Genomic DNA, 25,178 nt, shown 5'->3' with positions numbered 1-25,178 from the left:
GCCTAGCAGAGCAGTCGAGGGTGTCCCAAAGCCTTGGAACCCTGCACCCACGTGGGAGACCCGGAAGAAGCTCCTGGCTCCTGGCTTTGGATTGGCTCAGCTCTGTCCGTTGTGACCTCTTGGGGAATGAATCAGTGGATGGAAGGTTTTCCTCTCTGTCTCCCCTTATATCTGACTTTCCAATACAAATAAATAAATCTTTTAAAAAAAAATTTGTTCTGTCTCACTCACTCACTTCCTTTCAAACACAATAAAAATAAGTTGATTACAAAAGCAAAACCAGAATGTTAAATATCCCATATTACCTGCAATTTTCTAACTTTTTTCAAGATGCTTAGGCGCACAGCTTGAATGCTTAGCTGTACTGGGTCTAGGCCACTCCAGCAGAGCATTCTTTAATTGATGCTTTTCTTCCAAATGCTTTGTTGAGATCTAAATACATGTGGAACGCTAGGGTCTGGACTGCAATATATACGTGAGATTTGTTGTGGACAATTAAACATTTTTGTAGATACTGCAAAGTTAATTGAAAAGGAACATTTGTGCAGAAGATATTCTCTTTTTTGAACAAATTGGTAAGCTAAATTTTCCAGAGTTTGGCACAGGGTTTAATAGCCATTCAGAATATGTTTGCTGAATTGAATTGCAGCCCAAAAAAGGAGAATATGCTTACTTTAGTCTGTCATGAGTGTGCATGTTAGTAACAGATTTAACACCAAGCCTATTTCTCTTCACTGGAATGAAGCTGTTTCACTCTTACAAAAATATTTTCGTTCTTGTCCATGATCAAAGCAAAAGGAAACTGGCAGCATGATTTCCAAAATATTAACTGTGACTGAACTAAATTTATTAGTTTACAGGTGTCTTTGGAAGAGGTAAGAGGAAATTCAAAACAGAGAAGGAAGAGAGGCTGACACAGTCATAGCCAGGAATAGAGGTCATTGCCAATGTCCAGGGGGACATTGACAGTTAATATTTGACTTCCCCTTGTTATTTAAAAGAATGTGAGTATGAATTAAAAAGTGTGATGTTTTGTACTAGCCTTGTTAATCTTAGAAATAACTTCTTAGATGGTTCAGGAGTTGGACTGTCTCATACTCACAATATGGATGGGATTATATATTGAGTCTGAGTTTATGTAAGTCAAAAGCCTTGAGAATATGTTTATCTGTTTCTGCAGAAATTTAAGCTTAGTATTTTATCCTGTGGTACATTAGGAATATATTCAGAGGTTATATGTTAAAATAACACAGTTTGGATCAACATTGGGGTCTAGGGAGTAAAACTTGCAGTGCTGCAGTATTAGCAGCCCATATGGTGGCTAGTCGGAGATCCAGTTACTCCTCTGTCAATCCAGATCCCTGCTAAGGATTCTGGGAAAGCAGCAGAAGATGGCCCAAGTGCTTAGACCCTTCCTTCACATATAAGACACAGAAGAAGCTGTTGGCTCATGGCCATTTGAGGGGTGAACCAGCAGATGGAAGAGCTCTCTAACCCTTACTTCTGAATAAATAAATATTTTTAAAAGTACAGATTTAAATTGTAAATAATCTATTTTCAACACAACAGAATTAATTATATACATTATGATCTGTACAGTAAACTATTATCAATGGTTAATAATCATGACGATGCGTAAGAGATGAATAGTAATGGCTTGAAGTGTTCTGATATATTACTAAGTCACAGAGGTGGAAAAGAAGAAAAAGGAGTATTATACTTGCTCATATTTTTATTTATACAGAAATAAAAATTATAATAAAATGTACCAAAGTGGTCTAAGTGGTTATTTTTGGGAGGTGGATAGTAAGTGAACATTCTTCTTTTTTTTCCTCGCAATTTCATTCTTTTCTCCCTCTTTCTTCATTTCTTCTGTTTCACAAGTATTTGAAAATATGAACAAATTACATTATTGTGGAGCAGCTGGGACATGAGCCTGTATGTGGGATGCCGGCACCGCAAGTAGAAGCTTAGGCTGATAGGTCATGGCACTGGTCCCATATGGTTTTATTTTAAACTTTAACGGATACATTTTATTATTTGTAATTGATCCTTAGGTAACCTAGATGGGAAAAGAAACAGTTGTGTTCTTGTCTTTTCCACTTGATGTCCCCTTTTCTTCATAATATCAAGTTCCTTTCCTGCACAGAGTGGAAAAAAATGGGAAAGAGAAAGACAACATCCCACTAACAAACATTTTGAAGGTATATCTACTGAAATATTCACTCTATTTATTTTGCTCAGGAAATGCATTTTTCTTTCTTTTTTTAAGGATTTATTTATTTTTATTGGAAAGGCAGATTTACAGAGAAATCAGACACAGAGAAATATCTTCCATTGCTGGTTCACTCCCCAAGTGGCCGCAACCACCAGAGCTGAGTCAATCTGAAGTCAGGTACCAGGAGTTCTCATGGGATGCATGGTCCAAAGGCTTTTTGGGTTGTCCTCTACTGCTTTGCCAGGCCACAAGCAGGGAGCTGGATCGGAAGTAGAGCAGCAAGGACACAAACTGGTGCCCACATGGGATTTGGCATGCAAGACAAGGATTTATTTGGCCACTAAGCCATTGTGCTGGGCTTGGAAATGCATTAAATAATTTATTTAACTTGTTTTGATAATTGATGGAGTATTTGGTAGACCAACGATTCGGATTTTTGTTTTATAACTGTTCCATGGGATTTAAATAACACTTATTCTTGTAGCAGTTGTGAAGAAATTAGCTTTTACTATAATATGTAACGCTAAAACAATTCACAACTCATGGAATATAATATGTTATAATAAACTAATAAATGTGTCTAATTAATGTCTGGATAAACAATTTCACAGAAGTCGTGTTTAAAGGCCAGGCTAAGAGATGTGGTAACAGAAAAAAAAATAGTAACATTCCACAGTGATCAAGGTTGGTAGTATTGTGATACAATCTTGTCTGGATTGTAAAAGGGTGCACTATTTATTGCAAATCGGGACATACTGGGGGTTGAGAGTAGTAGGGGCAAACATTAGTTATGGTTGTTATATTGTACATAACTGAATATGGTTCAATATGGGATAAATGCCCTGAGTTTTGAGAATATTAAGCTTATGGTAGATGAGTGGGATTTTTGCTACAGTAACTATATTTGGAAGAAATCTTTGTAAACAAAAACAAAACCAAAAAACAACCTAATCTTCGCAATGGGGATTGCATCTTCATGCATTTCAGCAGGGTAGAGTAAGTGCCTCAAACCTGCATTTTTAATTGACTTCTATAGTGCTGGGGACCCATTGGTCTCTGGCAGAATTCAAGGGCTGCTGGTTCAGTGATGCAAGCAGGTCTGAGTGTGTACGTGTTGAGTGCAGATACAGAAACAAATACGGCTGTGTTTTCACGAAAGCCAGGTGAATCCCACTGAGAAGTTACAGCAATGAAAACATGTACAAACAACAGAGCGTGAGTCATTTCGGGAGTTCCAGCCATGACACCTAGCTGGTTTGATGTCAAAGAAAGCCACTTCCAGGATGCAGGAAAATCTAACAGGGAACAAAATGAAGGAAAAAGAGAGTAGCAGTAACAAATGTGTGTGGGGAGGGGCTTCAAGAATCATGGAAGAACCTTGAGAGGTTTGATTCCTATAGATGCTGGGGTTTATGTGTTTCACATTTTTTCCTGGTGACTGTCTTATCCCTTATCTATTGCTTCCAGACAGTGGGTGACTTTCCCATCTCTTTGGAAAGAGTAGCATACTCGCCAGTGGGGATCAGCTGGAAATACCAGTTACCAGGAAATCATTTAGCTAAGACGGAAAAACAAATCCCTGAATAGCATTTAAACTTCAAAATAAGAATTTTCCATTTTCTAATCAGAGATAAAAGACAGGGCATTCAGGCTGATCAAACGCCGCCCTCTGGGGTTCAATGGCACCTCAGACTGGCGATGGCCTTTGGTGTACAATCACCTTTACCGTATTTACAGCTGACCTGGATAATATTTTAGAATAACCCAATAATGACAATACCAACTTCAAGATACAAACCATCCTACACACTTTACAGTTCCTTCCCATTCCTCGAATGTGTAAATTGAATTCCCTCTCAAGATAAAAAGAATCAGGGGGTGATTTCCCAAAAATGTTTTCATTGGCTTTAGGGCACTAAAACACATCACACTGTCTGGGTGACTAACACTTCCTGTAAAATAAAGATAGATTAACACATAATTAAGTTCTGGCTCAGATATAATTGTTGTCTTGGAAACAGTTGGGAGGGGGCGAGAATATGGCTATGCTAATGAAACTCTCCATTATTTCCACCAATAATCCAGTTGCTTAATTACACAGGCCACCTTAGACCGTGTGGTGTGTCACTCCTGTAAAAGAATTAAAAGAAAAACAAAACACTTCCTGAGAAAGAAAAAGAACCAAATCTTAACTTCAGATATTTATCGGCACTTGTAAGGGTTGTAGAAGTAGCCTTCTGCATGGTTTGCGGGGTTCACTGAGCCTTCCTGTCTCTCTCTCTGGAAAACAGAGTCCAGTGTACACAACGCTTTGCAAATTGGCCGGCGCTATTTCTTTAGCGCCACGGCGCGAGCAGCTGGCGATCTGTAGCTGCAGCTCCAAACATTCCGCCTTGTTGTAGGAAGTTCTCGAAGCGTAGCCCAAAGGAAAGCCGGCCCATTTCGAAGAGCTTTTGTTGAGGCCGAGTGAGAACTCCGGACACCGGAGCGCATCTGGGCTCCGAGCTCACACCCACCCGGGAGTGCGCGCGAGGGTGTGCGCGGTGCCTGCGCGCGTGTGTACGTGTGGGGAGGTGTGCGCTAAAGGGGTGGGGTGAGGGGCGGCTGCCGGGGCTCTAGGTGAAGCGCAAGCAGAGGGAGGTCGCCCGCTCCGGCCACTCCCCGAGGGGTTCAGGCGGCTCTCTGGCGCACGGGCACCTCCTGGCGCGCGCCTCAGACCCCCTCGACCCTTGGACCACCGCCCTGCGGCCGCCACTCCGGCCGCCGGGAACGGCGATGGCGCGGGACTGACGGCCGCCGCCCCCCAGGACCCTTCCGCCCCGCCGGGGGCTGGCGGCCCCGTCACGACCTGCATGTGGGGCGGGCGCACCCGCTCCCGAAGCCAGCGACCCTCGGCGCCCACCGAGGCCGTGCTCGACCGCGCCGGAGAAGTAATAGGAGGCGCGGCGGACCGGGCCGGGCTCCCCACGCACCGCGGCCCGGGAGCACGAGCTCCCCTGAGGGAGCCTGGGGAGTCCCAGCCCCGGAGGAGGGACCCGGAAGCAGAAGCGGAGCCGCGAGTGGAGCCGAGCCGCTGCCCCCGCTGCCCGCCGGCGCCGGGTGGGGGTCCCGGCGGCTGGATGGGCAGCGGCGGCGCGGGCCGCCGGCGGCGATGGGCGAAGAGCAGAGCACCGTGAGCGGCGGCGGCGGGCCCCAGGAGGCGCGGGCCCAGGCCGGCGGAGCCGCTGGCCACCGCGAGCCCCCGCGGCTGAGGGGGGATGGCTCCGGAACCCCTGGGCCGCACGCCGCCTCTGCCGAGCCGAGTGGCCGCGGTGGCGGTGGCGGCTGCGGAAGGGACTGGGGCTGCGCGGACACGAACTCCCCGGAGCCCGCGAGGCGCCGGGGAGCCTCGGACTGGAGGAAGAGTCAAGCACTGGGGCGGCCCGTGGGACTGGCGCTCCAGGGGCCTCTTAACCCCCAGACTTTGCAACTGCAGCTGGAGCAGAAGCAGGAGGAGGAAGCTGGTGACCGAAAAGAGGGAGAGGATAAAGAGCCGGAGGCGCCCCTCGGCGAGGAGCCGGACCCCAGCAGCTTAGCGGGAGCCCCCGAAGGACTGATCCTGGACGTGCTGGGGCAGCGGCCTCCGCCCCCCTCCAAGAGGCAAGTCTTCTGCTCTGTGTACTGTGTGGAGAGCGACCTGCCTGAGGCCCCCGTCGCCGAGCCACTGTCGTCGCCAGCATCCCCACCTCGGGCTTCGCCGGTGCCGAAGCTCCCCAGCCCTGTCTCCTCCTTCCCCAGCCCCCGGCTGTCCCTGCTGGCGGATCCCTTGTCCCCCGACGGCGGCAGCATCGAGCTGGAGTTCTACCTGGCGCCGGAGCCGCTCTCTGTGCCCAGCCTGTTGGGAGCCCCACCCTACCCGGGCCTGGGCGGGGTGGGCGATCCCTATGCGCCCCTCATGGTGCTGATGTGCCGGGTGTGCCTGGAAGAAAAGCCCATCAAGCCCCTGCCCTGCTGCAAAAAGGCTGTGTGCGAGGAGTGCCTCAAGGTCTACCTGAGCTCCCAGGTAACGTCACCCCATTCCTCTAACCCTTTCGTGCTCCCCTGTTTTCACCCCTACACAGCTTTGAAGGGGCACTGTCAGTGGCTCCCCTGTCCCTGCTACGTGTCAGCTACATGTGCCTGAACTGTGGTTGTGTATAACTGGAGCTGAAGTCGACTCTGAGCATCCTTGCTTGGCAGCTGAGAGAGTGTACCATAAGCCATGAGTTGCCCCTCAGCATGCTTCTCCTACTAGATGGCAAGCCTGGGCGCGCTGCCTCATTGGCCTGGTATCCCAGAAACTCCCAGACAGTGGCTATAAAATAAATATTGACAGAGCCGGCTAAGGAAAAGAGTTGGGATTAATGTTTTGGATCCATAATAATCAGACTTTTATATTTTGTTTCTTATAGTTGGTCCGGGAAAGTGTACATTTTGAATATATTTCTTGGCTCTTCCCACTCTCCGTTTTCTTTTTTTTTCCACTGCAAGGTTGAAATAACTTTTCTTCCCTGAAGTTTTTAAGCCAGCACAGTATTTATTTCTGCAAGAGGGACACAGAACAGAAAGTACAAAACAAACTGAGGGGAGGCTGAGAGGTTGGACGACACACGCAGTGGTGGAACTTTCTTCCTTGGCCTCTTCTTGGAGAGCTGGTGGATTTTTTTCTTGGAAAGTGTGAGAAGCAGACCCGCTTTCCTTCACTAAGTGTGAAGACATTCTCCCCCAGCAGTTCTCTATCTGGGATGTTCTGCCAGTGTGTGTTTTTGCACAACCCAGAATGCCCTTTGAGCCCGTGTTTTGATTGTGCTAGGCCTATTCATCTTTCAAAACCCTGTGTGTTCAGGTGCCAGCTCTTCCATGTAGCCTTGCCCCATCCTCAAGGACACTGCTTATATACTTTCAAGATGCTTCTAGAAACCTTGCACGTGCTGGAAATTGTTCCTTCTATGTCTGTTTTTCTGGCTAGGCTATCTGGACAATGTCTTACATTCTCGTAGTTTAAATATAGTGTTTAATAACATTGGCTCAGGGGACTTTCAGAGAGCTCCCATGTGGAGTGATGCCTCTGTGTTTTGTGGCTAATCCATGCTTTGGGCTAGTTTGGAAGTGTGTACCCTGTGCAACTGGAAAAGCAAAGGGAAACTTAGACAGAAAGGAATGTTATACAAACAGTAACTTGGCCCAGTTCGTTGAGGTTATCCAAGTGCTTATGAGCGATGATGTCTCTTTCATGCTTCATCCACAAACAGATACTCAAAACAGGAGGCATGTCTGTTGTTCCTTGTGGCGGTTTCTATGACATCCTATCAAACAGACATTGCTGCCGTCTATGTACAAACCCTGTGGTTGGACCTTGTTCCAAGGAAATCGCTGGGGCTGGGAGAGCAGAGGTGTACACAGAATAATACAGGTAGTGGTTAATGAGATGTAGCCAGAGTAGCAGTGTGAGGCAATACTTACTGTTAAATCCTGACTAACAAATACCAGTGAGTTTAAAAGTTCTAGGGAGCTGCTCATTGCAGGTTAGGGCCCTGTGCCTAGCAGTTTGATATGCTTAAAGTGAGTCCTTTTCCCAAAGCAATTTCCTCTTTCTTTTTAATTTGTGTGAGTGTGATGAGAACAAGCTGAGTCCAAATGCAATACCTGACCATGAAACACTCTTTTGAAGTGTCATCATAACTTTAGCTTGTCTGCGACATGTATGCTTGGATGTCCTGACGTTTTTCCAAAGTGTTTGATAAAACTTTCAATAACGGAAAAAATATACATTAGTTAATCACAAAATGGTGAGTCTTGTGTGCAGGCATGGTTCTGCCTCAGGCCTCTTACACTTGATGTTTGTTCTGCCTGGAATATTCTTCTGTTTAGTCTTCCTTGTTTGTTGCTAGCAACCTCTCTGCCCCCTTCTTCAGGCTCTATTTGAAAATGACACCCTTTCGAAAGTGTATTTTATTTTGGCCATAATACCAACTGAGTCTGCCTTGTACTTAAGTAATTACGTTCCATAAAGATAGCAATTTTCACACGCTTTGTTTACTTCTGTATCTTGAGCATGTATTACATGGTCTGAATATAAACAGATGTACAGCTAGTAGTTATTGGATTTATGAAAATTGTCCCAGAAACCATGCTAAGAAGTGGTATTCTCAGTTCTACTCTCAGCTTCTTTATATATGACAAAAGGTGAATACTAAAAGCCAACAAAATTAATGTGTTGCGTAAACTTGTTATTAGATTTAAAGAACTTATGTAAACTTCCAGCATATACGAAGATATTTTTCGATTGCACAAAAATATAGGCTTGGGTTATATCTAGGTATGACAGAAGCAAATTATTAAGCCTGAATTTTTGGGCTCTGAAGGTCTTTTGAAGCAGAATGAGATATTTGAAATGATATATATGATTTTTTGACCATTTTTTGGAATTTGTGCCAGTATATACGTGCTTAGTGCAGTATTTAACATTGGAAAAATAGAACAGAATTCCTATTAAGCATTTTATGCAGACATCAAAAATGCATATTAAATGTGAGCTGGAATATTGCCTGGTTAAATCAACATTCTTCCAAAAGAAGATACTGAGTTCTGTGAAAGAAGATATAAACTCAAGACAGGAATATGGATTTTTAGTTCAGTTTATTTCTGTGAGTAACGAAGGGCTCAATATGTGGCAAAGGCCAGTGAGCAGGTGTAATGAATGTTTTAGGACATACCCAGCAGATGAATCAGCAAGTCAAACAGCGCTATACTATGATAGAAGAATAACCTAGGGCCCGTTACAATGGACTAGTGGCTGAAGTCCTCACCTTGAACACGCTGGGATCCCAAATGGGCACTGATTCTAATCCTGATTGCCCCATCTCCCTGCTTATGGCCTGGGAAAGCAGTAGAGAATGGCCCAAAGCCTTGGGATCCTGCACCGTGTGGGAGACCTGGAGGAAGTTCCTGGCTCCTGGGTTCAGATCGGCGCAGCACCAGCCATTGCAGGAACTTGGGGAGTGAATCATGGGATGGAAGATTTCCCTCTCTGTCTCTTCTCCTGTCTGCGTATCTGACGGTTCAGTAAGAATAAATCTTTGAAAACAAACAAACAAAAGAATAGCCTCATCTTCCAACATGAACTCCTCTCTCCTGAAGGGACCCTTCTTAATGGAGTGACTTTACAAGTACCCTCCAGTTTCTGGTTGCCATGGTGAAAGGTTGAGCCAAGGGACTGTAATTCTGTCATCTGATTTAGGGGCCGGACAACAGTAGCAGGACAGAAGGATTTACACTGGCTTTTACTGCCTTGGTACGTATGTTTTAGAGATACATTCCGTAGCCATCGACATATGCATGTATGAATATGGCTAAAGCATATGTTGTAAGAGAAATCTGCTCTCTCCTGCTGTGCCCTGAACCCTAGTGTTGACCTTCTCAGCTGCTTTGCCCTGGTTCACATTTTCCTAGGAAGAAATGTTATCTGTTGTTTTCTTTGTTTCATAGATTGGTGTAAGGCTCATTTCCAAAATCTTCCACATATCTTTCCTTTATGATTTTGGCTTAGGCTGGAAAAAACTGTTGTAAAAATGAAGTATTACTATTTAGTACTGTAGAGAAAGAGAGAACTGAGTTTGCTGAAGTGCTTGCTAAAACAGCTGTTGTGGCTTTCACCACTCTGCTCAAAAGTGCTAGGGGTTGGCAGATGCATATGACTTGGAATGCATGCACCTGCCCAACGGGTATTAATAGAGACAAGCAACACATTTCTTCTGCAGATTGCGAACCAAACAGCTGCTCTATGGTAATGTCCCAGAATGACTGTCTGCTGCAGTCACCCCCAAAAGCAGTGACCCCAGTCAGAAGCTTCTATTCTTCATTATTGAGTTTGGAGTCGTCCAGTCTTCATGGGTAAAAGTGCAGCTTTTTTTTTTCTTTCAAGCTTTAATGCAACCTGATTATTTTTAGAAATCATTGCATTCAATGTGGGGTTTGAACACAGTTGTCTTCACAAAGGTGAACTTAGAGAACCTGTGATGCCAGGTGTGACTTTGGTAGCTCTGAAAAGTGTGAAGAATGAGACTGAAATCCATTTTGAAGTCACACGATAAATTTAAAAGTGACGATTAAGACTTAGGTAAGCTTACGCTTTGATGAACAAAATGTATATGCGTGTGTGTGCTTATGCATGTATTTATGTTGTATAGTAGTATTATATGCTTTTATGTTTTACTGACTCAAGCCACTCTTTTCCCTTTCTCTTTACTTTGTTTCTCTTTAATAATTTATCTTTGTTCCTTCACTGTTCAAAATCAGGTTGTAATTGGCATTTGATTTCTACGGAGGAATCCGCTGTCAAATGCAGATCCCTGGCCAGCAGGACCTGGGCCTCCTGCTGCAGGAGTATTTCTGTTTCCTGCCAGCTGTCAAGAGAAGGTGCTCCACTGCCTTCAGGATCTCAAATTACATTACAAGCTCTACTGACCTGAGGCGTCAACTGATACCTTCAGAGTGTGATTTTTTTTTTTTCTCCCAGAGTAGAGCTCAGTTTTTGTCCTTGAAGGCTTTATTTGACTCCTGATATGAGGAATGTATCAAGGAGTTCAATTGAACTTGAACTTTGCTTTTTCTAAGAGTTTGTGATGAGAAATGCAGAGAAGTACATGCGGTCATTTCTTTTTAACAAATAATTAGCTTATTCATTTTGTGTGTGTTTGTGTGTTTGCCATTTACCAAATATTTGTTGGGTACCTGTAAGCCAAGGCCATGATCTGGTCTATACGTATATTAAATACCCTATAAGTACCATCTTATAATCTTATTGATAGTGTTTTTTCCTAGATTTATATTGTGACATATATAGTCTTTTTTTAAAGTACCAAGATTACCTGTGGATTTCCTCCATTTCATCCACAGGAAATTTTTATTATGTCAATTTTTGGATAACAGCTGACATTTTATTAAGCACATTATTAGTCCCCCTAATATGCTTAATCCATAATAATAAATCTGTCCATTACTTATCTCTGAGTATACTTCTTAGAGTATGTTCCAGTGGTTTGAAAATGGAATATTAATATCCTGCTTCTTTCAAAATATTTACTGCCTTTGCTTACTATAAAATATAATCAGATCCGGCATTGTAGTGTACTGGGTTAAGCCGTTGCCTGTCATGCTGACATCGCATACGAATGCTGTCATGTCTTAGTGTCTTAGCCAACTTCTGATCCAGCTTCTGGCTGATGTACCTTGAAAAGCAGTGAAGGGCAGGCTGAGTGGCTGTGCTCCTGTACGCACATGACAGATCTGAAGGAAGCTCCTGACTCCTGGCTTGGCCTGGCCCTGTCCTTGCTGTTGAGGCTGTTTGGGGAGTGACCCAGTAGATGGAAGTTCTTTCCCTATCTTTTAGTCTCTCTGTAACTCTGTGCCTTGCAAATACATTTTTAAAGACTAATTTATTTTCATTGAAAAGGCAGATTTACAGAGAAACAAGACAAGAGAAAGATCTTCCATCTCCTGGTTCGCTCTCCAAATGATCACAATGGCCAGAGATGAGCCAATCCAAAGCTAGGTGCCAGGAGCCAGAAGCCTCTTCTGGATCTTCCACATGGGTGCAAGGTCCCAAGAACTTGGACCATCCTCCACTGCTTTCCCAGGCTACAACAAGGTGCTGGATTAGAAGTGGAGCAGCCAGGATACAAACCGGAGCCCAGGTGAAATACTGGCTCTTGGGAGTGGAGGATTAGCCAGTTGAGCCATTGTGCCTGGCCCCATCAAAACAAAGCAAAGCAAAAATTTAAATATATTTGTGATGTGGTAAAGTCACAATAAATAAAATTGTTTAGTTTATTGACATTCACTTGTTTCTTTTCAATTTTTTAAAAAATTAATTATATTTTTTTAACATAGTTGATCAGGGTGGAAAGGATCAAGGGTTAGGGTAAAGTGTTTAAGATCACTATTTTCAATTTTTTTTTCTTCCTCCTGTATCTTGGGGCAGGAGGCAGACAAATGGAGAAGCTGCACTCAGCCTCCCAACCATTCCAGTACTTGGGGATGGGGAATGGCCACCTGATATCAACCTCGGGTCCCCAGTGTGGAGCGTGTTCTGAGGGGTCTGCTTAAGTGGTTTCTGTAGTTCTGAGATGTAGTTGATCTCGTCCATCTGGGGATGAGGAAATCCTTCTAAGGTCCACTGGCTGACATAGTCCACCTTACAGTCTCCATTCACCCAGATATTTGCTGTCAGTGCTTGGCAAAGGGAGTTGTCCAATTTGTTCTGTTCTCTTTTTTCTGCTGTGTTACCAGATATTCTCTGCAGGTCCCAGTGGACTGCCACATCCTCCATGTGCATCTGAGCATGCTGTTCCATCTATTCCACTGAGGAGGCCCACTTCTGACACATGCACTCTACATTCAGGCCACCAATCCTGGACTTGAGCCCCTAGGTCCCTACATGCCCCACCTATGCTATCCTCCAGGACTCCTAACCCTGACAAGTGAACCACCCTGCTGATGGGCAGCCTGTGGCCTTTGCAAGGCACCATTGGTGCCCTGGGCCGCCAAACCTAGGCCCTGCTACACCCCACCCCGTGGGCTGCTGGGCATATAAAATTTTAAGAATCTACATTATAAGAACAATTACTCACAGAACATCTATGTTCTAAACATTCATACACATTTTAATTATTTAATTTTTAGTGATTTAATTATTTAATTTTAATGAACTTACCTTTTAGCTACTTATTACAAACCAGTTACTGATTTGACTTAAGATATAAGGAATTAAAAATATAAAGCTTCTGACTTCATGAAATTTCCTATTGCGGTGAGGAGGAGACAGGAAATGAAAGAAGTTAACATCTTAGTAGACTGTGAGGGTATGGATGAGAAGCAAGGGAAGGGTCATAGACAGTGGGGTGAGAGTGTCCTGGATATGTTTATGATTTGGAGCAGTTCGTAATTTTACCAGGTGACTTCTGAACAAAACTTTCATGATGGCAGTGAGGGAGAAACCATGTGAATATAGAGTTTCAGAGCCAGGAGCAGGGTTGAAGATGTTCCAGAAATGGCAAGCAGAGATCCCTGGGAATAAGGTAGAGAGTGGTAAGAATGTGACTGGCCAGGGCCTTTAAGCTGCGGTTTGCATTTTCTCCAAGTGCAGTGGGAAGCTGTCTGCATTACTAAGCAGCAGAGTAACTCCTGTGTGTCTTTATGGAGAATGCAGTCTAGGGGTTCAGATGTTAAGAGCGCAAGTGGAGAGACCAGTTAGGAAACTCGGGCAATAACCCCAAGGAGACAGAGTATCGCTCCAACTGGGATGGTAGGGAAGGATCAAACTGTTCAAAGTTTGAAGTTGATATGAAGACAGAGATGACAAAATTGGCTGATGATTTGATGTGGGATGAGCAGGTTTTGAGCACAGGCAATTAGGCAGAATGGGGTTGCTCTGTAATAAAATGAGAACTACTGAGGAAAGACCAGGATTTGGGAGAATGAAAAGCTTGAAATGCTAGGTTATAAATGTTTAGACATCCATGAATCCATGTTGTAGGCAGTTGGTGTTAGCAATTCAGAAGAGAGGTCTGAGCAAAAGATGGGAAACTGTGTATTGATAATGTAAGGATGGCAGAAGGGAGGAGGAGTGTGACTGAGTGTGAACTTATCAAGTGTTTACAAATATGGGGCACATGATAGAACCTGAGGGAAGTTTGAAAAGGAGTGAGCCTGTCAGATAAGAGAAACTGAAATACAGTGATATTATCTAGAATCCCAATTGAGGTGGTATTTTAAAGGAATGGGTGTTGTCTTCTGTGTCTAAAGCTTCCACATTCTGGCAGAATGAGGACTGAAAGCGCCAATTTGATTTTCCCAAAAGGAGGTTATTTGGTGACCACAAGTAGAGGTGTTTTTATTAGAGGCTGTGTGGTTGGCTTTCTGATTTCAAGAGGACAGTGAAAAGCTTCATTTGTACTGTAGTAGGGTGTTGTATGAGGAAGCCCAAGGTTAGAGACTGAGTGACACGCCCAAGTCCCACAACTAGGAAATGGCAAAGGTGGTATTTGTTCCCTTAAGATTTATGTATTTGAAAGGTACAGTGACAGAGAGCTCTTCCATCTGCTGTTTATTCTTCAGATACCTGCCACAGCCAGGTCTGTACCAGATCAAGGCTGCCAACCAGGAACTCCATCAGGATCTCCCACATGGGTGACAGAGACCTCCAGAGAAGGGCCATTTTCCACTGTCTTCCCAGCAGACATCTTAGCAGAAATGCTTGATAGGAATTGGGGCAGCCAGGACTTGAACCGGCACTCTGTTATGGGATGCCAGCATCTTCAGCAGTGGTTTAACTTGCCTTACCGCACTGCCAAGTCCCTTTAGCTCTAACACCTGTGGTCTTTTGTATTCTGCAAATGAAATAGTTTTCTTTCTCTTTTGAATTAGTATCTCTGTTGTACAGACTAGCAAGTCTTCCCGCCTAAGAGGGAGAAGAAACTCATCTAACATGCATTGAGGAAGTGGCAGGCATTTAGCCAAACCTATTTTCAGGGAGAGGTTTAGACCACACTCAGCATCATCTCCATGTAAGAAAAGCAAGACAACTTTGGTTTTGAAAAGCTATGATGTGACTATGATGTGACTTTGAAAAGCTGTGATGTGTTAAGTGTTTTAATAAGAGCATACTAACGTGTTTTTTCCATTTTCTACCCATATCTTATTTCTGGTGGAGTTTCTTTTATTTTGCTATCTATTGTTATTAGCATCTGTGTAGTTCTTTCATTTCCCCCAGCCTCTTTAATACTGTGGTAGAGCCATCATGTTTATTTTCTTGATTTTAAGTAAAGCTGTAGGATCCCACTTATCTGTATCCCCTAATTACTCTCTTCACGTGTCATACTCATCTCTTGTTGGGTGTACCATTTATGGACACCTTTAACTCGACTCTTTAGGACTCTTTCTTCCTAGACCTGCGAAGTTTTGCTTCTCTTTTGGATTTCTTTGTTTCTGTCAATTGTTTCAAGGTCAGAAGCTTGAGGGTCATCATTGAATTTTTTTCCCCTCTTTTCCTTCCTCTTAACAGTTCCTTTTAATTCTGCATCCTACAGTATTCTTGCTTTTCTCCATGCCTCCACTCTCTCCGGCATTCTAACAGCCTGCTCCTAGTCCTGCCCTCCACACTATGGCTGGGGGTTTTTCATAAACTGCCAATACTCAGTATTTAGCCTAGCGGTTCATAGTCGTGATGCCCGTGTCTCACTGGAGTGTCTAAGTTTGAATCATGTCTCTGGTTCTGGAGTCCAGCTTCATGCCATTCTGTTCCCTGGGAGGCAGCAAGTACTAGCTCAAGTACATAGGTTCCCACATTGGAGATTTGGATTGAGTTCCTCTCTGCTGGCTTTGGTCTCATCCCTTTCTGGCTGATGAAGGTATTTGGAAGTGAACCATTGTATGGGAATGAACAATGCAAGACTGGTTTTAGCAGGCTTCTTAACCTTTCAACATCAACATACTGCTTTTAGAACAGAAGTTAAATCAGAGTAGTGTTTACATGTTTCTCAGTTATATGACCCCTGTGTCCCTCACCAAGCTTTGTTTCTTATCAGATATTTTCTTAAGTTTATAGCCAGGTTAGACTTCTTTTTGTTCTTTGAATATTCCATATGCCTCTTGTTACGCATGTTTGTTTTTGATGACATGAAGTTCAGTGTTAGGGAGATCCTCTTTATTTCCATGCTGCTTCAGTTCCGTTTGCCTCTTTCCCACCTACTCATTCTTGTGATCTCAGGCTAGATATTTGCCCTGTGAGATTTATTGCCCTGTGAGCTGAGCAGATCCAAAGCCTGGATCCAGGAGTTTCTCTAGGTCTCCTACGTGAGTGCAGGGTTCCAAGGCTTTGGGCCATCCTCTACTGCTTTCCTAAGCCAGAAGCAGGGAGCTGGAAGGGAAGCAGAGCAGCTGGCATACAAACCTGTGCCTGTGTGGGATCCCAGCATGTGTGAGGCGAGGATTTAGCCACTGAGCCATCACACCCGGCCCCTGAAAGATTGTTCTGTACTTGCCTGATTCTCTGTTCTCCAGTGACTAATATAGAGCCCGATGCACGTAAAGACATTATCAATCCTTTTTTTTCCTCATTAATGTCCTAGTTCTTTGTGTATTGTAGGCATAAAATAAGTTTGTATGGAATGGGCTTTGTATTTATTCCTCAAATAATAGACTGGTGACTCATGTTATATATATGTAAATCTTTGGAATGAATAGCCAGACTATCTTAAAATTAAAATTTCAGTATTTCATTATCTTGCTTAAAAATCTGCAAGCCTTTCCTATTACTTTACCTTACCTTTCATAATACTGCTGTTAAGGTTCGGCCTTCTGGCCTTTTCTCTCAGTGCAGCGTTCCTCTTGCCAGCCGTGCTACTGAGTTTCTGTCTTGAGGTATCCAGGTTGAATCAGTCCTACATTTAGAGCTCATTTTCCTTTGCTGCGTTTGCATGTATCCCCCCCTTTTTTAAAGATTTATTTATTTTTATTGCAAAGTCAGATATACAGAAAGGAGGAGAGACAGAGAGGAAATTCTTCCATCCATTGATACACTCCCCAAGCGGCTGCAATGGCTGGTGCTGAGACAATCTGAAGTTAGGAGCCCAGAGTTTCTTCTGGGTCTCCCATGCAGGTACAGGGTCCCAAGGCTTTGGGCTCTCCTCAACTGCTTTCCCAGGCCACACGCACAGAGCTGGACAAGAAGAGGGGCTGCTGGGATTAGAACCAGTGGCTAGATAGAGTCCCAGTGTGTTCAAGGTGAGAACTTTAGCCCATGTATCCCCTTTGTAATTAAATATCTGTGTGATGATTGGATGTTTGATTCTTTAAGATATTTTGAGCTGCTTTCCAATCATTTACTACAGAATCCAGATCAGAGCATGTGCTCAGAAATATTTGTTAAAGACTGAATAAATGGGGCCCAACACGGTGGCCTAGCAGCTAAAGTCATCGCCTTGAAGTACCCGGATCCCATTTGGACACTGGTTCTAATCCCGGCAGCTCCACTTTCCATCAGCTCCCTGCCTGTGGCCTGGGAAAGCAGTGCAGGGCAGCTGAAGCCTTGGGACCCTGCACCCCCATGGGAGACCTGGAGGAAGTTCCTGGCTCCTGGCTTCGGATCGGCATAGCACTGGCCATTGCAGTCACTTGGGGAGTGAATCATCGGACAGAAGATCTTCCTCTCTGTCTCTCCTTCTCTCTGTATATCTATAAAAATAAAATAAATCTTTTTAAAAAAAGACTGAATAAATGATGGAAGATAAACTGTAATATGTTTATATAGGTAGAATAAAGGGAAATATAGGAATCTTAAACTTTTGACTTCATATTCCAAAATATAATTAAGTTTTGAATACATCAAAATACTATAGCTTATCTTTATTCTGTAATGTCCTTCCTATCAATAGAGGGTTTTTTAAGGAATGATAGCAACCCCATTCTGGTTGCTCTGCCTCCTCAATAAATTCTTCCAGAACCCAGGGGCTTAAGATAACTATTTTATTTTGATCTTAACACTGTGAGTCAGGAATTTGTGAGAGGCTCAGCTGGTCATTTCACTTGTGAGTTTCTCATGGGTTGTACCTGCTCAGTTTTGGCTGGCAGCAGATTCTGGTGGCTCCTTATGTAGAGGCTGGCTTCTTCCATAGAGTTGGGATGGAGCCGGAGCCGAAGTAAAAGCTGAATTGGCCTTTCTGCTCTAGCTTGGAGGTCCCTGCCCGTCACTTGCAACACTTGAGCAAAGCTGTTACATGGATGCTCATATTGAAGAGAAAAGGATACAGACGCCCATGTTTTGTGTTTTTTTTTTGGCGGGGTGGTGTTGGTGTTGGTGGTGATGGTGGGATGGGCACCGCATTGCTTCAGAATAAAATCAGGGATGTTGTGAATTTAGGTGGTAAAGCTTCTGAGTCAGAATTTCAATCTTTTCATTTTTTAAAATTTTGTGTCTTGTCAGTTATTTCATATTTCCAGTCAATTATATAAATATAGTATGCTATTATTTTTTCCTTTTATCTTGAAATAATTTAATAATTAAAATTCAGTTAATTTTAAGCAAAGCTCATAAAATATATTCTTTATTGAATTTAAGTATTTTATGTAATATTGTTATAATTGAAATATGTTCAAATGAGCTTCTAATATTTCTGATTCACAACACTTAAATTTATCTTCTAATATCAGTTCCTTTCTAGTATATAAAAATTTCACTTTTAATGGTGGTTACAATGTTATTTTTTAAAAGGTTAAGAATATCTTTCAGAGATAGATTCCCAGTGAAACTGTTGGACACGTGTAGGCAATGGGATGCTGGACTGCCTGACATTGTACCAACAATGTCGGGGTACACAAATAGGAGACTAATAGAGTTACGATTCCTTATGAAGGACCACACTATAGTAGTAAAATGGGGAAAATCTGTTTTGGGGTGGGAGTTTGAGGGAGAACCCCAGCCTATATGAAATTGTACCACATAATTCAGGATTCAAAATAAAAACATATTAAAAAAATATCTTTCAGAATAAAATCAGTGGTAACAGAGTTTTGGTGTTCCAGGCATATTCTGTATAAAATTATACTGTATCTAATTACACCGTAGTCTTAACCAACCTGGTTGTATTTGTTGAAATGGTCCAATAGCAGTGTTTTCTTACTATTTATAATATTTTACTGTGGGGGATTTTATTACTTGACTAATGTATCCTTAAGTTAGTAACTGTTTGGGTTTCCAGAAGTGTATCTGTTACATGCAGCAGGTGGAGGATCCTGCTACCTGACACAAAGGGACGTAATGCTTTTTTTTTTTTTTCTGGCTCAGGTAACTAAATTTGGGGCTTAGTGGTTCATGTGAATAACTAATCCCATTTTAAATCTTTCTAAGCTTTTGCTCAGAATTACCTGTGCTGTGAGATCCAGATGCCAATTACAGGCTGTCTGACAATGGTTTCCCCTTTGTGGTATTGCCGCTTGCCTTGTTTCCTCACGTGTCTGACCATCCTCAGTGTTCGTGAAGCTCAGTAGCTCTGAGCTATGTGACAGGTAGCATCACCACAGCTGTTCCCCCTAGTTGCTAAACAATTTATAACTGGAAAAATGAATGTTTTCCCCAAATGTCCCAAGTTCAGTTCATTATTAGATTATTTCTCTGAGTAGAGCTATTGGATAAAACCAGAAGTAACTTACATATACACTTTTTGAAAAATTATTTGAGAGACAGTAACAGACACAGAAAAAGAGAAAGTGCACTCTCACACCTGCTGATTTATTTTCCCTGTGCCCACAGTGGTTGGGCTGAGCTGAACCCACTGAGGGTGATGGGACCCGGGTACCTGAACCATTAATTTTGCCTCCCAGAGTCAGCCGGAGGTAGGAGACCTTGTGAGACATTGAAAGATATTGTGATGCAGGTTTTGTGACTAGAGTCTAAACCAATAGGTTTAACACCTGCTTTTAAAGTAAATATGGCCTTAGTAGAATAAATGATTTTCAGTCTTTTGTCAGAGATGTCTCTGGTGGGAATGGAAATGGGCAAGCCCTTCAGTTCTCATTTAATATTATTTGTAACTGATTTAATGCATTATTCATTGTTTTTGTTTTCTCCATTTTTGTTATTTTTTCCTTGTCAAGACTGCTTCTGAGTGAAGCACTATGAAAATAATGGGCTCCTAAAAATAAACAAAAATATATTTTGTGTCTGAATGTGTTGGTTCTTTATGTTTGTATGTACATAGCTTATAGAGTATGTATGTAAGAACATTGTTTATAAAACTGTATGATATATATATATATATACACATGTACCTACGGGGTATATACATACTATCTTTCAAGTTATGGAAGCTGTTTGTATCACAAAAGATATTTACTGATCTTTATTTTTGAAAACCTAAGTATAGTCATTTCCGGTTGAGTAGATATAGTTCAGGTGTAGTTTGAATTAACCAAAATAACCTTTGCTTTTGTAAGCTTTTTGTTGTGTTTTTCTTAGTGTTTAATGCTAAAGTCCTCACTTTGCATTTGCTGGGAGCCCAGATGGGCGCTGGTTCTAATCCCAGCAGCCCCACTTCCCATCCAGCTCCCTGCTTGTGACCTGGAAAAGCAGGATGACCCAAAGCCTTGGGACCCTGCACCCACATGGGAGACCTGGAAGAAGCTCCTAGCTCCTAATTTCAGATTTGCTCAGCTCCAGCTGTTGTGGCCACTTGGGGAGTGAATCATCAGAAGGAAAATCTTCCTCTCTGTCTTTCACTCCCCAGGTGGCTGCAATGGCTGGAACTGAGCCATTCCAAAGCCAGGAACCAGGAGCCTCTTTCAGGTCCCCCACTCAGGTGTAGGACCCCAAGGCTATGGGCCATCCTCAACTGTTTTCCCAGGCCACAAGCAGGGAACTGAAGGGAAAGCGGCACAGCCAGGATTAGAACTGGTGCCCATCTGAATCTTTCTTTCTTCCTGTCTATATATCTGACTATCCAAATAAAATACCTTTTTTTTTTTTTTTTTTTTAAGAAGTAGATGCTAGAATTCGCATTGCCTTTGCTACAGCAAAAAGTCATGCAGGCTTTACAGCCTCTTCTCCTCCTCCCTCTCCCTCTTCTTTTTGCATGCTAAGCATTTTGCTTACAGCATTTTTTAAAACAAATAGGAACTCTCATCTGCCCCTTCCCACTGATAGAAGCCCGGCTGGCCAACCTTGACCTTGAGAGGATTTTAGAGTTTTTGGCAATTCTATTTAGAGGTTTGGCAATTCTATTTAGTTTTTGTCTTTACTTTGCTAAATAGTTCTGGCTAACTGTTTGCTTTCCCAGTTAATTCCTATTTAGTTACATGCATATTCCTGTCTTTTTTTTTTTTTTTTTTTTGTAGCTGTCTTCTCTTCCAGTCCAAGTTCCTCTTCCTTTACCTTCAATGGCATAGGCCCTGGGGTTATGGCTTAATCCTACAATGGTTTTATTTTGATTGTGGCTGTTCTTTCCTTTGTTTTTAGTGAGTACAGCAATAAAATAACTAACAAAGATCTGCTTTGTTGAATTTATGCTGTGTTATTGAATTACTTCTCTTTCCATACTTGATTTATTTCATGGAGTCCTGAAATGTTTCCTCTGACTGCAGTCTGTATTGATCATAAAAACAGTGGTATTTCAACTGCAGGTAATAAAATGTTGAAATTTTTTTTTTTTTAAAGATTAATTTTTTTAAGATTTATTTTATTTTTATTACAAAGTCAGATATACTGAGAGGAGGAGAGATAGAGAGGAAGCGGAGCTGCCGGGATTAGAACCAGCGGCCATATGGGATCAAGGCGAGGACCTTAGCCACTAGGCCATGCTGCCAAGCCCTGAATTTTTTTAATTTATGAAAAAAATATGATATTTATCTTTAAAACAGATTTGTCCTGTGTTTCCATTTGTTCTGTCTGTGCTACCTAGATTTCAAAAGACTATAAACTGTACATTTTCTTCATGATTGGCTTCTCAGTTTTTTTCTCCATAGAACACTGCTGGAAAAAAGTTAGAGAACAGTTACTATTTGCTGAATTTAAAACATTTCCCAATTAAAGATTTAGAAAGAAAATTCAAATGAAACCAATGATGAAAGAGTTTTGAAAAATGGAGTTGGGAGTGTGTTGAGGGGCGTGTAGAACTTAGGCAAACTTGCAGCCGATGCCTGGGAATGTGGGCTTTGGTCACTTCCAACCTTTGACTATAAGGATGGGAAATACTAGACCACTTGGACAAATACTTTGCAAGCAAAGGTTGAAAATACGTATCAATAAGTTTTGTACGTCTTTGTGTCCTGCTTATATAGACTTTTCTTTATCTTCTATCAGTCAGTTGGCCCTGCTGCTTTCCAATAATCAGAGCTATCTGATCTCAGATCTCTTGATTGCAGTTCCTGAGATCCCAAAGATCGTTCTTTTTGCATTTTCAGTTTCTGCCCTTAGACTCATGGATAATGATGGGAGCAATTATTAGTATAAGTTATGAAGTAGAAGTACTGTAGTGTTTTAAGTGTTTACAGCACGATTTGATAAAAAAAAAAAAAGAACTTAAACTAACTTTAAAAGTTAACTTCAGGGCCCTGGTCTGGTAGCATAGAGGCTAAAATCTTCACCTTGCACACGCCAGGTCCCCCATGGGCACCAGTTCTAATCCTGGCTGTGCCGCTTTCCCTTCAGTTTCCTGCTTGTGGCCTGGGAAAGCAGTTGAGGATGGCCCATAGCCTTGGGATGCTACACCTGAGTGGGGGACCTGAAAGAGGCTCCTGGTTCCTGGCTTTGGAATGGCTCAGTTCCAGCCATGGCAGCCACCTGGGGAGTGAATCAATGGGCAGAAGATTTTCCTCTCTTTCTCTCCTCCTGTTTGTGTTGACTTTCAAATAAAAAATTTTAAAAAAATTAAAAAAACTTAACTTCATATTTTTGTTTAGAATATTCATTAAATTTAAATCATTTACTTTACAAATAATTTAGTTTCTCTCTATTAACTTGTCAAGACTCAATTCATTTTCAAGTGAATTTAGTGTTTGCAGAAACTTTTATAAATTTGGATGAGACTTAATTATCTGATCTTGGTATTTTAATATTTTTTCCCAAAGTATTGTTTCACTGAAAAGGTAAAGATATTTCTTTAAATAAAACAAACTTTTTTGATCTTTAACTCAATGTAAATTGACTAAAATTCTTAAATTTTTGCCAAAGGCTATTCCTAGAAGACTATTCAGAGAGAGAGAGTAATTTTTGTCATTTTGTTAAATCCTTATGTAAGCAATAATAAACAGCATCTGTGTATTTGATGATATGTAAAAAGGCAAGGAAAGCAACTTGAGAAAATATGTGGCTTATATTAGGATTGGTTATTAATGTTCTTTCAGATTCCTCAATTCTTTAAGCAATGCTCTTACCTAAAGACTAATTTAAACATACCTTGGCTGATGCTATATTTAAATTAACAATTTATAAGTAATGTCATTTGCTTGTCAAACAAACACCAATTCAAAACTTACTTTGGCAAGTCTAACAATCTTGCCTTATTTTCATTTTTACGTTTCGAGAATAGATTTTGCTGTGAGGTAGGGGATACTGCTATTTGGGTTTTTTATTTTAACTGTTCCTTTTCTGTAAGTTGGTAATGCTTTGATGATATATACTATACTCTTTTAGCATGGTTATAGTATTACTGCAAAATAAACAAAAGGCTTTACTATCTAATTCAATAACAAAAGAATTACACTCTACTGGCTCTTAGAGTATGATAGCTGGAATTCATTTATCTTCTTTCTTTGGACATATGCACTAGTAATTTAAAAAATGGTACTACAACAAGGCAAAATGTGTGGGACTTTTAGTGCCTTCAAGTTACAGCTGTGTCAGGGTGATTCCTAGGGAAATGACCAGGGGTGGGAGTTAGCCAGACAGTTACACGTGCTCTTTGTCAGAGCTCAGCTCTGTTGTTACCCAGAAGCAACTAAAGACATTTGCGCTTTGGACATAATTCTGTTCAGTAAAGCTTTATTTGTGAGCACTGGGATTTGGACTTGACATAATTCTTATAGGTCATTGAATATCAGTCTTCTTCTTTTAAGTCATTTAGAGGTAAAGTCAGTCTTAGTTCATAAGTTGTAAAAAAAAAAAAAACAAACAGGTAATAGGCCAGATTGGGCTCATGTGACAGTGTACTGAAGTCTGTCCTGATTATTGATTTTTTTCTTCTTTTTTGGATATTAGGCATCCATATACAAACCTTTCATCCTTAAAAAGAAAGGCAATAGAACAAAGCCTTTTGCATGAATCCCTTTCCTCTTGCATTTAATGAACCTTTTCTCTGCTCTTGCCCTAGTCCAATTCTTAAAAAACTTGTGTATTTCTACGTATAATTCCTTTTTATTTTTTTCCAATTCATTACAATCAAGTTTTGCTTTTATCTCTCCACTGTAACTACTTTTGTAAAGAACACCATTGGCCTTCATATTTATTGCTTTATCCAGTGGTTAGTTTCACTGTTGTATTGCTTGAATTCTTAACAGTATTTGACACAGCTATCCTTCTGGAATCCCTTTCTTTTGGCTTCAAGAATACCATTGTGATTTCACTTTTTTTCCTTCCACTCAGATATTTCATTTGTTTTCTAACTTAGTTTATTCCCACCTCAGTTACTTCCTTTGCTTTAAGTCTTTTAATCTCATTGGTTCTCATATGTTAACCCAATTATGCTATATTCTCTGATGATCTTATCTAATTCCGAGTAAAAATCATATGTCAATGATTTTCTAATTTATATCATCACTTCAAATTGTTTGGTTTAACTTGGCTTGTTAAATCAGATGTATGATACATCGGATTCGTGATACATCTCCCCTTGGGTGTGACAGAAACATCTCAAATTTAACCTGTGAAAACCTCAGCTCCTTCTGCTTTCTTGCTTAATACTTTTTGCCATTTCAGTTGATGGTGATTTGGTTTTCCAATTGCTTACATCAGAGAAGTGGCATCATCTCTGACTCCACTTTTATTTATTTCCTGCACTACTGTTTGTTCCACCTGTGTAATATGTCCAATACTGAGCTGATTTCCACCATCGGCACTGTTACCTCTGCTTACCATATGACCAAGATTTCTCACCAGAAATCCAGCAGGAAAATGCTATCTGCTTTCCCTGCCTGTGTCCTGAAGACTTTGGAGAGTAAGCTCCAGAGGGAAGCAGTTTACATCCTGCTGTGCGATTCCTCTGAAGGTTCACAGTGGTCTTCAAAGTTCTGCACTGTGCTCTGTCCCCAGCTGGTTACTCTGTGACCTGCATGGCTGTATCAACTCCTGCTGTGGTTAACGTGTACCAGCTAATTCAGATGTCTTGGTATTACACACACACAAGGTCCACCTTTGTGCTGATATTTACTCTGTCTCCTTTTAAACACTTTTTAT

At 41.8% G+C, this 25,178-nt stretch overlaps 1 protein-coding gene across 1 annotated transcript in view; it reads left to right on the top strand.

Annotated features, from left to right (window-relative positions):
- The first annotated feature begins 4,717 nt into the window (after positions 1–4,717).
- The window catches only part of RNF217 (ring finger protein 217), a 116,330-nt gene continuing 95,869 nt past the window's right edge, over positions 4,718–25,178 (top strand). Inside the window, exon 1 of the mRNA XM_058678865.1 lies at positions 4,718–6,260. Coding sequence (XP_058534848.1) covers positions 5,370–6,260 — 891 coding nt within the window. The 5' untranslated portion in view covers positions 4,718–5,369. The remainder of the gene's footprint in view (positions 6,261–25,178) is intronic.

Source organism: Ochotona princeps, chromosome 1 (genome assembly GCF_030435755.1).
Source record: "Ochotona princeps isolate mOchPri1 chromosome 1, mOchPri1.hap1, whole genome shotgun sequence".
In the NCBI taxonomy this organism is placed as follows: Eukaryota; Metazoa; Chordata; class Mammalia; order Lagomorpha; family Ochotonidae; genus Ochotona; species Ochotona princeps.
Note: the sequence above shows the minus strand (reverse complement) of the source record. Positions and strands in the feature narration are given on the sequence as shown.